The sequence below is a fragment of the Meles meles genome, chromosome 20 (genome assembly GCF_922984935.1).
Source record: "Meles meles chromosome 20, mMelMel3.1 paternal haplotype, whole genome shotgun sequence".
Taxonomy (NCBI): domain Eukaryota; kingdom Metazoa; phylum Chordata; class Mammalia; order Carnivora; family Mustelidae; genus Meles; species Meles meles.
This window is the reverse complement of record NC_060085.1, coordinates 53808370-53825100: the sequence shown is the minus strand read 5'-3', so window position 1 is coordinate 53825100 and position 16731 is coordinate 53808370. Positions and strand designations below refer to the sequence as shown.

The 16731-nt window shown below is 40.6% G+C and overlaps 1 protein-coding gene across 6 annotated transcripts in view; it reads right to left on the bottom strand.

Annotated features, from left to right (window-relative positions):
- The window catches only part of ATG7 (autophagy related 7), a 245651-nt gene that overhangs the window by 195801 nt on the left and 33119 nt on the right, over positions 1-16731 (bottom strand). For all 6 annotated transcript variants that reach the window (XM_045990781.1, XM_045990782.1, XM_045990783.1 and 3 more), the window contains 4 exons: positions 16562-16711; positions 7059-7147; positions 5318-5439; positions 749-839 (listed from right to left, as the gene is read on the bottom strand). In XM_045990781.1, coding sequence (XP_045846737.1) covers positions 749-839; positions 5318-5439; positions 7059-7147; positions 16562-16711 — 452 coding nt within the window. The remainder of the gene's footprint in view (positions 1-748; positions 840-5317; positions 5440-7058; positions 7148-16561; positions 16712-16731) is intronic.

The window sequence follows — 16731 nt, the reverse complement described above, 5'->3', positions numbered from 1 at the left end:
AGTCACTCATTTATGCCCCATCTTATCCTAAAAAGGTAGAAAGCATCTGAATAAGAAACAGAGGAACAAATCCTGAGCAAAATGGGATCAAAGGGAAAATAAGATGAAGCTTTAGGGCAATAGGGAGGAGAAATAGCACACAATTTGTGCCACCGTAGACCACTGCAACTGCTAGTGATAGGCCATGAATTTGATACTGAGCCCCTAGCAGCCAAGGTGAAAATGCAGATATGGCCACTTACAGGAGTCATTGTAACTATAAATAAGAAAAACATCAGCTACTTAATAGGAAAGTTTTCCCTAATACTGAAAACGAAGAAATATTTTCCACATCCCCTCAAAAAAGGGTGCACTTATATCATCCCTTAAATACAACATTTGTTTCCATAAAATATTTCTTACAATGTCCTTCAATGTAGGCTAACAGGAAAAATTAAAGGACCATGAATAAAGGACTAAAAGGTAGTAGGTACCTGTAACTAACTAGGTTTGAGTGTCTCAGCTCAAAGCAAGAACAAAATTTATAATGTCTAGAAGAGTAGATGAACTGTGTGCCCTTCCGAATCTCCATTGGTGATATTTAGTTCTCACAACTACACTTAAGTCAGGCAGCGACGAGTGGAGCAACCCTTGTCATTATAAACAGCAGCCCCTGCGCTGCCCTGAGTGATGTGGTTGGCCTGACGGAACCTTCTGTGTGTCCTGGTGACAAACGGCCCCATTGGAGAAAACAGCTTCCAAAATATACCTTTTGGGGTCCATACATTCACTGAGGTTCACCATCCTCGGTCCCATGCCGCCTTTCTGGTTTTTTTCCCATCCAACTGCTTTGGGACAATCTTAAAGCAAATAAAATAGTGAGTTGAATGAAGGAAGGAAGAATAAAAACAAGTAAGTCAAGTAGCAAGAGGGCCAGACATTAATAAGCTTTCAGTTCACTTCTTTCTCACAGAGGCTCCAGGGCTTGAACTTGCACGTACTTGCTAAGTGGCTCGCCATCTGCCCCAACTACCCACACCCTTGTGGAGAGACCACCAGACCTGGGCATGGTTTTTCTGTAGAAGGGCTTCTGAAACAACCCTCGATTTTTGTCTGAGTTGCCTCCACTTCCCCAGTTCCTGGAAGTTGCTCAAAATAAGACGATCCTCTCTGGGCTGTGTATAACCCCTGGTGCAGGGCTCTCTATCCGAGGAAGAGCAGCCAGTGTGACTGCACTTTTCCGCTGAAGTTCCCACCAGGCTTTCAACCTCTGTATTCAGTTCCTCCCTTCTGTTTCTCATCCATACCATGTCCCTCTGCTCAGCCTCCCAAGACTGTCACTGAGCACCTGGCCTGTCCCTCTGTTAAGCGGCCCTCTCCTTTAAGTTTATCCTTATCCATTCAGACCTTCTCCTTCCCTGACTTCTCTCTTCTCCACTAACCTCTTTTAATCTCTGCTATGGGTGCCTCTGAACTTTAATTCTAGTTCTTGAAGTGTGCTCTGTGTGATACTCTGAGAGGATAAGGATCCTGTGGTTGCTCTATTCTACTATTAGAAAATCTCCTAAGTGTCTCACTTGCTTTCTAGAATGCTCCTGCTACTTTCTCACCTTAATGGTAATCTGACTTCCTTGGTGGAAACCTGCTAATGGGGGCCTCTCTTACACTCCTCACATCTTAGGACGTTTGTCACTCTCCCATTCTCACCAAATACCTGAAATTCACACTAAAACCTCAACTCCTTAACAGGGAATTCACTTGGCCACAATCTATGCTGCTAGCATCCCTTCCAATGTCTGCCTTAAGTAACATTCTCTGAAGGAACAGAAAACTCCCTGACTTAAAAATGTATAGGACTGCTGGGAAGAATTGTATGTTTCTAATTTGTATGTTGGTGTTCTTTGGCCATTCTCCTACTTTTAGATTGCTGTCAACACTTCTATTTTTCTTTTCTTGGGAACTTTTTAGCTTTTGACCACTGTTTTTTTTTGGTTTTTTTTTTAAAGATTTTATTTATTTATTTGACAGAGAGAGATCACAAGTAAGCAGAGAGGCAGGCAGAGAGAGAGAAGGAAGCAGGCTCCCCGCCAAGCAGAGAGCCTGACGTGGGGCTCGATCCCAGGACCCTGGGATCATGACCTGAGCTGAAGCAGAGGCTTTAACCCACTGAGCCACCCAGGCGCCTCTTGACCTCTGTTTTTTAAAATAGTGTTGCTCAATATAATTATGGGACCTAGAAGATGTAGATTTTCTTAACACCATCTTTCCTTTCTGGGATAGGATGACCAATGGTAAACCTTGGGGCCAGTTTTCCTCGAAAGCTACTTGGGCCCCACTGTGGCTGGAGACGTCATTCACAGCAAGGAGCCAGAAAACAAATGTCCCTTCCCATTTTAACTCAGGCACTCTGATGTGGTCCATTTTTTTTTTTTTTTTTAATGTAACAGAAAGTTAAATTATACAAAAGAGGAGTTCTTACAGAGGTTAAGAGTTCAAAATTCTTTTTTTCTAGGAAAAGGAGTTCAGACATGTTACTAAATTCATATTTTGTTTGTTTTCCTTAACTACTCTTACATTAATTAAAAAAACACCTCTCTAACATATAGCCAAAAACTTGAAAGAACTTCAGAACCACAGTTTAGTCCTGTAACTAACAAATCTGGTCTAAGCTTTCTGCTGTTACAGATAAGAAGTCCTAGACAAAAACAAAATTTCATTTCAAATGAAAACATCTCTGTACTCAAAATGTCACAGCCATTCCTAAGAAATATATATAAAACTAGATATATTAGATATATGTAGGTATAGATATATTAGCTATATATAGATATATTAGATATAGCTTATTAACAATGAAAAAATATATTTAATCCATCAATAGTATTTAGTTAGTCCATCTGCCTCTATATAAACTGTATCCATAAGACATGCCCCAAATAATAGAAAAATATTTTTTAGGAGAAAATCAGGTCTTGCTTTCCCACAGCTGAACAAGCAGGAGGAGAACATCAAGGACAGGAATTAAGATGAAGAATGTCCCACTCACAGCAGAGTCTGCTGCCTCCTTCCCCTGGCTGCCAGTACACTTTTTTTTTTAAAATTTTTATTTATTTATTTGACAGATAGAGATCACAAGTAGGGAGAGAGGCAGGCAGAGAGAGAGAGAGAGGAGGAAGCAGGCTCCCTGCCAAGCAGAGAGCCCGACGCGGGGCTCGATCCCAGGACCCTGGGATCATGACCTGAGTGAAAGGCAGAGGCTTTAACCCACTGAGCCACCCAGGCGCCCCGCCAGTACACTTTTTGTATCAGCAATGGACAGTGGGCTCCTTGCACCACAAGGAGTAAAAGATGATTAAAATTGTACTTCTTATGCCATTATCATTGCAATTTTGGGTTGTCTTCGAAATAATAAAAAATACTACCATATCAATAGCCTTCATTTCATACTATGATATAGAATAACTCTTTACAAAATTTTATTTAAAGTTTTATTTAGAGCTAAGAGGGAAAACATTAATTTACATGAAAAAAAAATTGGCCTTTCATAAACTAAATAATCTACACTCGATATCAAGTATAAAGAAGATATATTGGGGCACCTAGTGAGTCAGTTGGTTAAGCAGCTGCCTTCGGTTCAGGTCATGGTTCCAGGGTCCTGGGATCAAGCCCCACATCAGGCTTCCTGCTCAGCAGAGAGCCTGCTTCCCTCTCTCCCTCTGCCTGCTGCTCTGCTTACTTGTGCTCTCTCTCTGTCAAATAAATAAATAAAATCTTAAAAAAAAAAAGGAAGAAGATATATTGAAGGTATTTATTGGGTGATAGGAAACACCTTTTTCAAAAGGAAATGTGCAATGCTTCCGGACTTTGCCAGCTTCACCAAGCATCAGCAAGATCGTTGGGACTGTGAAGGAAGAATCATACAATCAATGACTTTATCATAAAAATGGAAACAAAAGTGCCTCCTCTGAAGGACAGCTGGCAAGATTAAGTGAGTGAAACAGTGTGGAAGGTACCTGGTGGCCTGCCAGGCACAGACCAGGCACATATCACTTGTTAGGTAACTCACCTGTTCCCCTAGAACTATCTACAACTGTGGCTTAATAACATGCAGGTATGGCACCTCAGTTAACAGCACATGGAAGCTATTTTAGAAGGTGCCAGAAGAGGGTGCTAAATCAAATGCATGGATCTAAAGACAGCAGGGAAGCTGTGGATTTCTTAGGGCTCTCAATTTACAACCTATACCCTTCTTTGCCTAACCAAAACCAAGCTGAATCCACTGTCAATCCACCCAGGAAATCTATTTAAGACGTTTATCAGTGCTGTGGCAAAGAATCACCAATAAAATGCCCTCAGAGCCAATCCTGAAACCTTCTGATATCACTATAGAAATGACATCTCAGAAGAGAAGCTAACGCTGCTCTCCCCAACACACACACACACTCTGAGGACCCTCAGAAGACCCCCAGAAGACCCCCAGAAGAAAGAAAACAGAGTGAGTGGAACAATGTAGATGTGGTGAAAAGCAAATTAAACAATGTGTATGAAGGTACCCTGGAAAGCATGTAAGTCATAGAAATCTGAGGGATCATTTTGGAGAATGCTGGGCTTTGTGTAAATAGGAAAGTAACATAAATTAGCATTTATTAAATGCCTATAATATGCCAGATAGTGTTCTGTCTTTTATATAGGACACACATTCGTCCTAAGGGAGACTCCATGAGATAAGTATTATCTTTATTTTACTCGAATTTGACTATGTATTCTATCTTTGTGACATGTATAAAAATACATAAATGTATACACACACACACACACACACACACACACACACACATCTATAAAATATCCGTGAGCCCAAGTTTCCTAACTTACGAACTGGAGATAACAGCTGATGTCTACTATTCAGGACCTAGTGAAGAATATTAAATGTGGAAGGAGAAATGGCACTTTGGCTGACTGATTTACTATATGCAGAGAAAGATCACTTTACACAACAAATAAATATGTAAGTATAGTACTTTGTTCTTCCCATAAGAAAGTTCAGGAATAAAGATTTTATGTGAAACAAAAGCTAGGTGGTAGGGGGAGAATCTTCAAGACTGGAGGGAAAAAGCAAAGGCCTGAAGGAAATTTCCTGAGGACCATCTTTGCCTTTGTTCCTTTCTGAATAGCATGTGCCCTCTGTTCAAGGGAGGTGTTCCCATGGGCAAAGAGGTAGGTGCTGTACTTTTCTCTACCTTCTGCTGCCATTGTGAAGGGAATGAAAGGAAAGTTAAACTTGCTTCAGTTTCTGATAAATGGTAATTATATACATTCTCAAAGACTGGCAAATTACCTGGGCTAAATGCCATTTCTGGAAGCTTCACTTCGAAGACGATGCTGTGGGCAATGTCTCTCACCCCCTGCATGGTGCGGTCCCGGAAGCAGAGGACTTCAACAGACTGGAAACTGCTACTCCTTGATGTCAGGCCCCAGGTTTGAATTAATTCATTTTTTTTTTTTTTTTTTTTTTTAAGGAGGGAAAAGAAAGAACTCACATAAGAGCTTCAGCAAAACCAGCTGGAGAGTATTCAATTCATTGTTAATTATGCCTCCCTGAACTCTTGGGGCATGGCCTTAACCTCTAAGAGATTTTGAACACATTCACGTATGCTTTTCTTTGTCCAAATGCTTAGAGACTGAACAATGAATTGGCTGTGATTTCTAAATGAATTTTATGTAACAATCACATTAACTAACTAACTAACTAACTAAATAAATAAATAATTCTGACAAATGAATCTTAAATACAGGGGAAAAAAAGCTTACAAGACATTAAAAGAAACTCTAAGACATTCACGGGTTCTCCTGGCCCCTCTTCTCCCCTCTGAATTCATATTTTATGAAATAGCACCTCAGTCAGAAGTAGTTAGCAAGCCTGTGTGTACTCTCCAGACACACTACCTGGGTAAGCAAGTGTAACACTTCTCCCTCTGGGGACAATCTATAATTAATTATCTTCATTTTTTAAAGCATTTTTATGTAAGTACAACAGATATGAAGATGAGTACACAAATCCTAAACATAAAGGAGCTTATCTCATGCTTCTCTCAGTCACTGGGCAGCCCCTTTAAGAGTAATTACTACTCTAATGTCTAAGTCTCTTCCTGGGTTTTTCCTGCTCTGATCTTTACAGAGGAGGAATCATAGAGGGCCTGTTCCCTTAAGGGCTGGATTATTTCCACTGAACCTCATGGCATCCGTGTTGACATGAGCATCAGCAGTTCGGATTTACTACGACATCACATTCCATCACAATTAATATGCCACAATTTATCGACCATTTCACTGTTGAAGGACATCTGGGTTATTCCTGGTGTTTGATTATAAAGAATAACGCTGCTGTAAACATCCCTGCATGTGTGTTTTGCTTCTAAGTACACATTTCTATGCATTATCTACCTAGGAAAGAAACTGTTGAGCCACAGATAGTTTTAACTTTGGTGGATGCTGCCCATTTTTGAGCAGTTTGAGGGTTCCAACTGATTTACATCTTTGACAACACTTGGTGCTGTCATCTTTTTCAAGTCATTTGGTAGGCATGTAGAAGTATCTCAGCATGGTACCTCATTACCTCTATTACTGAGTAGAATCTCATCATATTTTATGTCCATGATGACTAATGATGTTGAGCATCTTTTAAAATGTATATTGACCTCTTAGATACCCTCTGTTTTCACTATTTTAGGGCTAGAAGAAAAGGAAGATCATAGCATTAAGAAAATCCTATGTGAGCCTGACCCAGACAGCTGGAGGGAGGGGCTGGAATTTCCAGCTTGGGACCTCTGGCTGCTCACTCTACCCTACTCTGAAATGTCTTTAGTGCAGTATGGTCAGTCTGCAGCTCTGTAACATACCTGCTTAGGGGCTCCCACTGATGGAAACTGGATCATGACTGATGAATTGATTTATTACCTGGTTTCTATGCCAGAAATGAAAAAATGCATTGGAAAAAAAAGAGACACAGACAGAGGCATACACAGTGTCAAAAATAGAGTGACAGAGACAGACAGACACAGACACACACATGTAAATACCATCGGTGTGCTGCTAGGACCAAAAGATTCCTCAAAGGCCATCCAGGATGCTGGGCTAAGTTACAGGGATCATATACACCAATTGTTATCTGTGAAGAGAAAAGATGTTTTGAGTGAGTCAAGTGTCATGTCAGGTTCACAGCACAGACACTGCTAACACTTCCTCTTCCCTTTTATGCTATTCTGCAAAAGCATTAACAATTAGACACTTGATGGAGGGCTAGGGAGTAGAGAAGAAAGCAAAAGGATCTCACGCCAGACCACAGGGCTTCTAGATGGAGGGGCTATCGAATTCTTCTCTGCAGCCTCCACACCTTGCAGTAGGCTTGGCATAGTAGGAACTAGATACATTTAGAAGGAAGAAAGATTGCAGGGAAGGTAACTGGGAGGGAAGACAGTTAACTGTCAGGGCTCACATAGAGAACATCCTCTCATAAAGAGACACAGCCTGTGAAAACTACTGTTTATGTAACAAAAAAATCAAAGAAGGGCCACTACCATTACAAGCCTACAGTCAGATCAAACTAAAAAGTCAGATGCTCTTGGGGTGCCTGGGTGGTTCAGTGGGTTAAGCCTCTGCCTTTGGCTCAGGACATGATCACAAGGTCCTGGGATCGAGACCCGCATTGGGTTCTCTGTTCAGCAGGGAGCCTGCTTCCCCCTCTCTCTCTGCCTGCCTCTCTGCCTACTTGTGCTCTTTCTTTCTCTGTCAAATAAATAAATAAAAAAATTTTAAAAAGCCAGATGCTCTTGATCCCCCTCCAACTCCCTCAACACTGACCTCTGTCTAGAAAACTCTATCCAACTTCAAATACCATTTCTTCAGTGAAGACTCCCTTTGGTGGGAATAGTCACTCTGCTGTGCTTCCATAGCAATTTGTAGATTATACATACCATTGTTTACTTTTCTTCTTCCTTGCAAAAGACAATGAGTACGCAGCACCCAGATCTTAATTTCTAAATACCATTCTCCAATAAAAGGAATGAGGGCTCCTTGAACACAAGGCTAAATCTAGGGCTGAGGCAGGGAAAATACAAGATGAGCCTGCAGCATCTTATATACCGGAAAGTAAGTGCTCAACAAACAAAGGCATGGAGCCATGCCAAGGTGACACCAGAACCAACTGAAACAGCATTCAATGGTCAAGGTTAGAACAATCTGAACAATGCAAATAAATAATGCAGGACTGGATTATAATCCAAAGTATAAAATAAATACCTGTTAGTCCATACTAATATAAATAAATGATGGGATAAATAAAACTAAGAAGGTGAAGAGGCAAGTCTTCCTTATAGAAGATTTCCAAACAATATACTGTCCCTTCTAGGAGTAGAAGCTTAATCCTTCTCCTCCTGGAGAGTGGGCTAGACTCAGTGACCTACTCCCAAAGAACAAACAGTAACTTCACAAGAGACAAACCTGGCAAAGACTACCTTAACCACATGATCAAGTTTAACATCATCATGGATGCCGTGTGCATATCAGGCACCCGAGATAAGATGCAATGACTAGGGCAGCTCACAGTTGGTGGCTTTCTTCCCCAAAACCCATAACCCCAGTCTAATCATAGGGAATCACCAGACAAATGCAAATTAAAGAACATTCTATCAAAATAACTGTCCAGTACTCTTCAAAACTGTCAAGGTCATAAAAAACAAGGAAAGTCTGAGGAATTACTATTGACCAGGGGAGACCAAGGAGTCATGACAACACAATGCAATGTAGTCTCCTGGAATGGCTCCTGGAACAGAAGGAAGCCATTGTGGGAAAAACTGGTGAAAAGGTCCAGAGTTTAGGTAAGAGTAATCCACCAATGTTGCTTTCTCAGGTACTATGGATAACATCAGAGAAAACTGAAACTGGGTGAGAGTGTATGGGAATTCTCTCTGCACTGTAGTTTCAATTTTTTAATAAATCTAAAGTTACTCCAAAATAAAAAGTTTATTTCAAAGAAAAGAACACAATGAGCATCTAGAGAACAGGGAGTATCTTTTTCATCTCCCCATGATCAGTTCATATATACATACCAGATACTTAGTGAATGCATGTTGAATAATGAAAAGATGGATGGATGGATGGATGAGTGGGTGGGTAGGAAAGAGGGAAGGAGGATGGATGGATGGATGAGTGGGTGGGTAGGAAAGAGGGAAGGAGGGAGGGAGCATGGATGGGTTGGTGTGTGAAAGGAGGGAGAAAGGGAAGGATGGAGGAAAGATGGCTGGGAGAGAACCATAAATCAACCAACAGGTTTCCTTTAGAGGTATAGTTTGGGTTAAATAAAAACACAGTAGAATTTTAGTTACTCTAGATCTACTAAGTTCCATAAGAACGGGGCCAGGCCAAACAATTCCATTTATTTTACTACAATGCTCAATATAATGTTAGACATAAAGCAGAAGCTTAACCCTTACTCAGAGAAAGGAAAAGAAAGGAAACAAAAGATAGAAAGTCAGGAAGGCAGAAGGAAGGCAGGCAAGCAGGAAGGAAGGAAAGGCCTATAAGACCACCATCCAGAAAAAACCAACATTAACACCTTGGTATATAACCTCCCATAATTTTATCTTTGCATAAATATATTTTTATCACAACTTTTATACAATTATATAATTTTAGTATAATTTTTATTACTAAATGAAAATGAGACAATGCTATAAATACTGTTTTATAGCTCTTATTCTACTGTTAAATCTCTTCTATGCCAATATATGTCTTTCCACAACCACTGTCAGTAGAGGCTGAATGGCATTCCATTGTACTGGTGCACCACAACTTTTTTTCTATTTCCTGTATGGAAGGACAATTAATTAGCCTTCATCTGTGCTCAATAAAAATCTCTGAAAATGAATTCTACTCTAGTATTATCAGATAATTACTGCATTGTTCCAAGAGTACTCTTTTTTTGCTACCTTCTCTATGTGAAATTTTCTTATTCTTAACACTGAAGCTTTTTGTGTAGATGCATTTCATGACTTTAATGCAAACAGACAGATTCACATTTTATTCAATACAGATTGAGACACATAACCATTCTTTCAGGAAACACAGAATATCTTTATTTGAGACTTCCTTGTCCGTGGGAGATAAAACACCAGCATCCAAGAAGCTTTTAAAAACAGTTGCACAGACTGTTCTGAGTACTGCCCCTTGCTACATGACTGGCCTAGGGCAAATTAGTCAACTCCTTTAAGCCTCAACTGTTTTTTGTGGGGCAGGGGGAGAGAGAGAGAGAGAAAGGATCTTAAGCATGCTGGGCATGGAGCCTGATGTGGGGCTTAGTCTTATGACACTGAGATCATGACGTGAGCCTAAATCAAGAGTGGGATGTTAACTGACTGAGCCACCCAGGCGCCCCTAAGTCCTTGGCTTCTTTTTTTTTTTTTTTTTTTTTTTTTTTTTTTTTTTTTAAGATTTACTTGAGAGAAAGAGAGTGAGTACGGGGTAGTAAGCAGAGGGAGAGTGGGAGAAAGAGAGACTCTCAAGCCAACTCCCCACTGATCACAGAGCCTGACACCGGGGCTTAATCTCAGGACCCTGAGAGCATGACCTGAGCCAAAATCAAGAGTCAGACACTGAAACTGACTGCATCACCCAGGCATCCAGGTCTCAGCTTTTTAAACCTGAATCTCTGGGCACCTACTTCACAGAAACACAGAGAGGATGACAGGGTATGGTACTGACATGAAAAGCCCTGTACATGTGTAGTACTACTAACATTATTCATGCTTCCAAATCTCCAGTGGTGAGCCTAGCCACGTTTATCTGTATAAAGTGTCGAATCGATGCTGGTGCCGTTGGACCAGTCCACACACTTACTCGGAGAACCATTAGAGAAGGTGATCTTGTAGACTAAAGAGAAAAGTCTGTGGGGCCATTTTTCATTAACTTAGAAAGTCTGGACTGGCTGTATGTCTTTCCATTCTCTGTAAATGTGGTCCACGCACCAGTAGCACCACCTGGGAATCTGCTGGAAATGCAGAATCTCAGGCTCCCTGTCTCCAGTCCCACTGGATCCGACTCTGCATTTTAACAAGGGCCCAGATGAACTGCACGCTCATGGCAGGTTGAGCAGCACTGCCCTGCTCCTCAACTCTCTCCTGTCTTGGTCTTCATATTTGAATGTGCATGACAATTACTTGGGAAGCTTCCAAAAATCCTGCTGCCTGGGTCCCACCACTTGAGGTTCTGGTTTCGCTAGTCTGGGCTGTGGCTTGAGCATTAGTTATTCTAAAAGCTTGCCAGGTAATTCTAAAGCGCGACGAGTTACAAAGACCTCTTGAGAGTGCAGCGGTTGCTTAAAGTATGGTCCCCCACACATAAAATGCATCGGAACTGCCCAGGCCGCTCTTGGAACTTGCACAACCTGTGCGTCATCCCAGACTGCCCTTGGTACCAATACCCATGTGCTCTGTGACCTCCTCATGCGATTCTTACGTACACTATCATTTCAGCACTAGCCACCACAGGTCTAGGATTGCTTAAAATGGAGTTCATTGCATCCTATATTTCTCCTATGGTTAACTGTGATTATTTGTTGAAGCATGGTATTTTCTTGATTCAAACGCTCCACAGACTATAAAATGCACTTTCAAAACAGGACAGAAAAAAAAGGGGGAACACCACTACATTAAATATACACTACAACTACAAGCAATTGCTGACTTTGGGAAAATTAAGATGTGAAGAAAAATGCATTTGACAATGGAGGAACTACAGGATGCATTTCATAACTGTTTCTTTCCCAGCCTCACTCTGTGTGGGCTCAAGCAATGTCTATCACATGCATCTTTCCATCCCTGTGCCTGGCACAGTAATGGATGCTCAGCAAATTCTGCTGAATAAATGACAGAACTGGCCATTTCTTCAGGCCCCACCATATGGGAAAGCTCTGCCCCTTATACTCCATCTTTGGGCAAGGATCCTGGGAGGCAGCTGGAGAGAGGGAGATTACGGCTAACCAACAGAGATCTGAAGCTCACATATAAAGCCATGGTACAGCATCTTGGCTGGCCCTTCCCCTCCCCTTTCCTTTCTCAACAGTATAGTTTCCCCCTTCAGTGACATTTTCACACTGGGATTGTCCTGGATGAGAATGTGACAGTTTAATCTCAAAGGACTTGCTCTGAGAGATGAGAGAACCCGAAAAATGAGGCACTCCCCCCAGGGCTCCCTCTGAATGAAGAAGTTGTCTCCCTTGAGTTCTTCTGGTCCTGTTGGCAACCGCCACCACCTGGGACACCCTTCAGCTTTATTCCCTTCTTTCAATCATGACAGATAGCATCTTCTGGACAAACTACATTTAAGTAATCTTTGTTTTGTCTTCACATTTTAAAAAATTTATCAAAGACATTTACAACTCTACTATCCAGCAAGAAAAGGGGGAGAAGGGGGAGAATGGCATTCTACTTCTGTAACATTTACAACAGCTTAGAAGAAGAAAATGACCTGATGTGGTAGAAAAAGCCAGAGGTCAGTAGGCATGTGTTCTAATTCTACCGCTAACTGATTTTCAGAACTTGGGGTGTGAGTAGGCAAGCATACTAATGTAGGGAAGAAAATCGACGGTGGAGAAATTCTCTCCTTACCTATAAAATGGAGGGGTTGCATCATTTCATCTCAAAGGATTCTTTCTAGTTCCAGAATTATAGAACTTGATAGAACATTAAAGAGAAAATCCTACATAGGTTATAAACAACACAGACTTATTAGGCTCAATCTTACTGGGTATTTAAAAGCTACTCAATTTTTATTTAGGAAGAATCTACATAGCCTCAATCCAGAAAATGACCTTTGTATTGAGACTCTGAGTTTCAATTTTCAAATGTGACTCAATAAATCTGGACTCTTAGCAGATGCCTTATTCTCATACAATTTCTCTATACCTTAGGTTTCTCCTCTTTGGAGAACTCTGCCTGGACATGGAGACTGGACACAAGGCAAGCTCAACAAATGCTAACTATAACAGCAATGTAAATAAACTTTATGTCGTACCTGCACTGACCCTTCTGTTCAGTTCAATCTGTTATCATTACGTAGCAATCTACCTTCCATCTCAAAGTTCCCTTTTTCCTAACTGGCAGAGAAAAGAAGGGGATAAGTTCCAGTTTATCAAATAATTTCCACATTTAGATTTTATCATCTGTAAGTGTAGAGTTGGGACTAAATGAAGTTATAGAAACAAGAACGTCATATTAGATACTGTAAGTGGTGCCTAATTTCAAAGGATGAGTACCATTCTGACACTAAATACAAAGGCAATGAGATAGGAAGGTAGTAAGAAAAAAACCCCAACTTTTTCTGAGCAGAAAAAAAGAGGAATCAGTTTCTTAGAGCAACCTGACCTAAGATGAGCTACAGAGTAGGAATGAACTGCTGAAGAGAAATCTATCAACCACACAGGGAGGTCAACTTCAAGATGCTTTAAAGTAACTCTCCTACCCACATGAGGCATGCATGAGTACAAAAAGTAAGCATCCAGACAGGAAAATGACAGAATCCATTTGACATTAAGCTGAACATCCTTTAATATTTCTTTGATGATTCAAAAGTGATTCCAAAATCTTTAAGTGCTTTCAGAACCAAATCAGGAATCTCAATCACTGTAGGAATTAGTCAGCACAATGCTAGGTAAGCCAGCTTAACTGTTTGGGTAAATAGATTTTTTTTGTTGGTGGTAGTGGCAGTCAGAAATCATCATGGGCTAGGAGTTCTGCCTTCTCCACCTGGCTTTGTCACACAATCATTGTGCGACGCTGGGCAAATCAATTCTTTTATAATACCAATCAGAAGAAAGAAGCAAAATGTAATTCAGGGGAAAAAAACTTTGTTTAGAAGGTTGTCGAAATAAATGCTCCTTTCAACTTGGCTGAGAGCATACAATTCGTTGAAGTAGCTCAGTCATGCTCTGGCTATGGTCCACCCAGTTATTTGCTGAAAAAGTACATGAGAAAGAAAAGAGGGCAAAATTGTCAACTTGAGTACCTTCAGCTGGAGAAATTTCCACACTGCTCCCTTAAAACATGCTTATCTGACAAATAGCCATCTACTACTCAAATACTTGATGTAACAGGAAATGCGCAAAATGCACTGCAATGTCACAGACAGCTGCCAAGATGTGGAGCTTGCTAAGTGAAGAAAGAGGCCTGCTAATAGCATACCAATTGCTGTTCCTTTGCTTCGCTCTTGTCCAAAGATTTTAAAACCCCAGAATTAAAGGCTAATGTTGTTAAAATTACAAAATGTTTCCCAAACATCCAATCTTCAGTAACTGCTCTGAGGAAAGCAGAAGACTCAAGCAAGCTTTATCAAAAGACTGGCAATGGCACAGAGATACGGGCTGTTTTTGATGGAATCACAAACATTGGCTTGAAAGACAACTAATTGTTAATGATGCGGTTGTCACCATGACCAGTAAGTGGAATCATCATCTCACCGGGGGAACGAAGTATGTAAATAAGGCCCTTTTTGTAACTGGTTCAAATGTGTAAAATGTGTAACTGCCCAGTGCTGGTCTGGGTACATGGCTGGCAGGAGGGAAAACCAGCACAGTTTATGAGCCATAGTTGTGACAGGCAGCGGCAGGCCAGAGCTGGCCTGAACAGACTTGGGAAAGCCGACTGTTACCATCTCTTCCCATCTCTGCATTCTGTGACTTCATGTTGGCAGCCTGAACTCGGCCATGGTGGGAGGACTGACACCATGAAAAGAAGCAAACATACACAATCAGGGTTTTGCCCCACCGGAGAGCCAGCTGTCAAACATTTACGAGCACACCACTGATTGTAGACCTTAAAAAGTCCAAAACCTTTAAGTCAGTAGTTCTCTATCTAAAAATCCTTCCTAAGGAAATAATTCAAGGTAAGTGGGTAGAGGGCAGGAATCTGATGCACAGGGAAGCTCCTAATAATGAAGAAATATGAGAAAACTAAATGTCAAAAAGTTGATGTTATCTATCAGAAAAGAAGTTGAAACAGAATGTAACGGTATTACACTAAATGTTACAATAAAAAATAATATAGTATCATCTTAGTCTTTAAAAAATAGAAAAAGATTAGTAGGAAATGTTTACTTGAAAAAACCCTGAAACCTTAAAATAATAGTTGAATAGCGTCGTGAGAATTTAAAAACAGAAAGATGCAGCTGGAAATGACAATCACAAATGGAACCATCCTTAGTGCAGTTCATTTATCGGTCAGTACTCTCCCACTGGGCAACCAGCACTGTCCAAACTAAAGTGATAAGCTATTTGTGTTCCAGTCACGTAGTGGCTCACAACTGGTATTTTTCAAAAAAGATCAAAAAGAGGATAGAAAACGGAATGCTTAGTGACTAATAAAGTATTATTTTGTGAAGGAAAATGCTAATATAGTTGAGGGAAAAATGCACTTAAAAAAAGGTATCTTAAGTTCAGGCTAAGAAATAATCAGGGCATCTATTAGAGGTCTTTCTTTTCTCAACTCTGATATATCTACATGGCTAATGAAATTATCCCACTTGACTTTGTAAGCTCATAAAATTCATTAATTGTTTATGTTTAATTTACAATCTCTTATATGACTGAGATAGCTCACTATATACACTTCTGAAAGACACAGTACTTTTTCATTTGTTCAGAATTTTACTGAGGACCTAAGACCAGTTTAAGATATTTTGTAGATGCAGATACATTAAGATACAGGCTCTGCCCTTTAGGAGCTTACCATCTAGGATAGAACAAAAAGTAACTTGTATAAGGGAACGGGACAGAAAATGAGGATCAGAAAATAAGTGCAGTGAGATCAGAAAAGGAAAGATCACACACGGCCAGGCCACCCTGTGAGAAGGCTTCACCATGGAGCTGGAATTCCAACAAGGAGAGTTTCTCAGGATTTTCACATAGACTATGTTTCAGATGATACTGTGTGAGGTCAGAGAGATATAGAAAAAGACCTACGTAGACTTGATTAGTGGGGGTAGGGGTGTGGGTGAGGATTCTCTGGAAAAACAGGCAAGCTCAGCTGAGCAATGGTTTATGAGGAAAACAGTGGAAGATGAAGCAGGAGAAGTGGCCTGGAGCCAGATGGAAGACACCATTAACCCGATCACTGAGTGATAGGGTGAATGAGAGTAGTTTGAAGCAAGTGGTGGTAAACAGGATGGAAGCAAGAAGACTCTAACTGTCCAGAACAGAAGTAATCAGGGCCTGAACTATGGTGGTAACTCTGGAAATAAGTTAAAATATAGATATAAAATATATCAGGAAGGAAAACTGAAATAACTTTATCACGAATTGGAAAGGAGGAACCCAAAATTACTTTGAGGTGTAAAAGAGCTAGGAAAATCTGGAGGAGAAGCTGATCTGGGAACAGCAGGGCTGGGAGAGGATGAAGATTAAAGAATGTTCCACAACATTCCTTAGAGGGCTAAAGAAATCTAAGTGATTTTTGAATTTTGCAATGATCTATTAAGATATGAACATCAGATTTTTTTTTTTTTAAGAATGATAAAATTCAAGAGTTTTTCTGACCTTTGTCCTTTGGTCTTGGAAGAAATCACTGTAGTGTTTAAGCAGGGAAACCAGCACCATGTTCTCATCATACTTGATTAAGAAGTAAGGTAGCGCTGGGACTCCTTCTGTTTGACAAAGATCATCATATGCACGCTCTAGGCCTTGAATCTAAGAACAGGAAACACTGA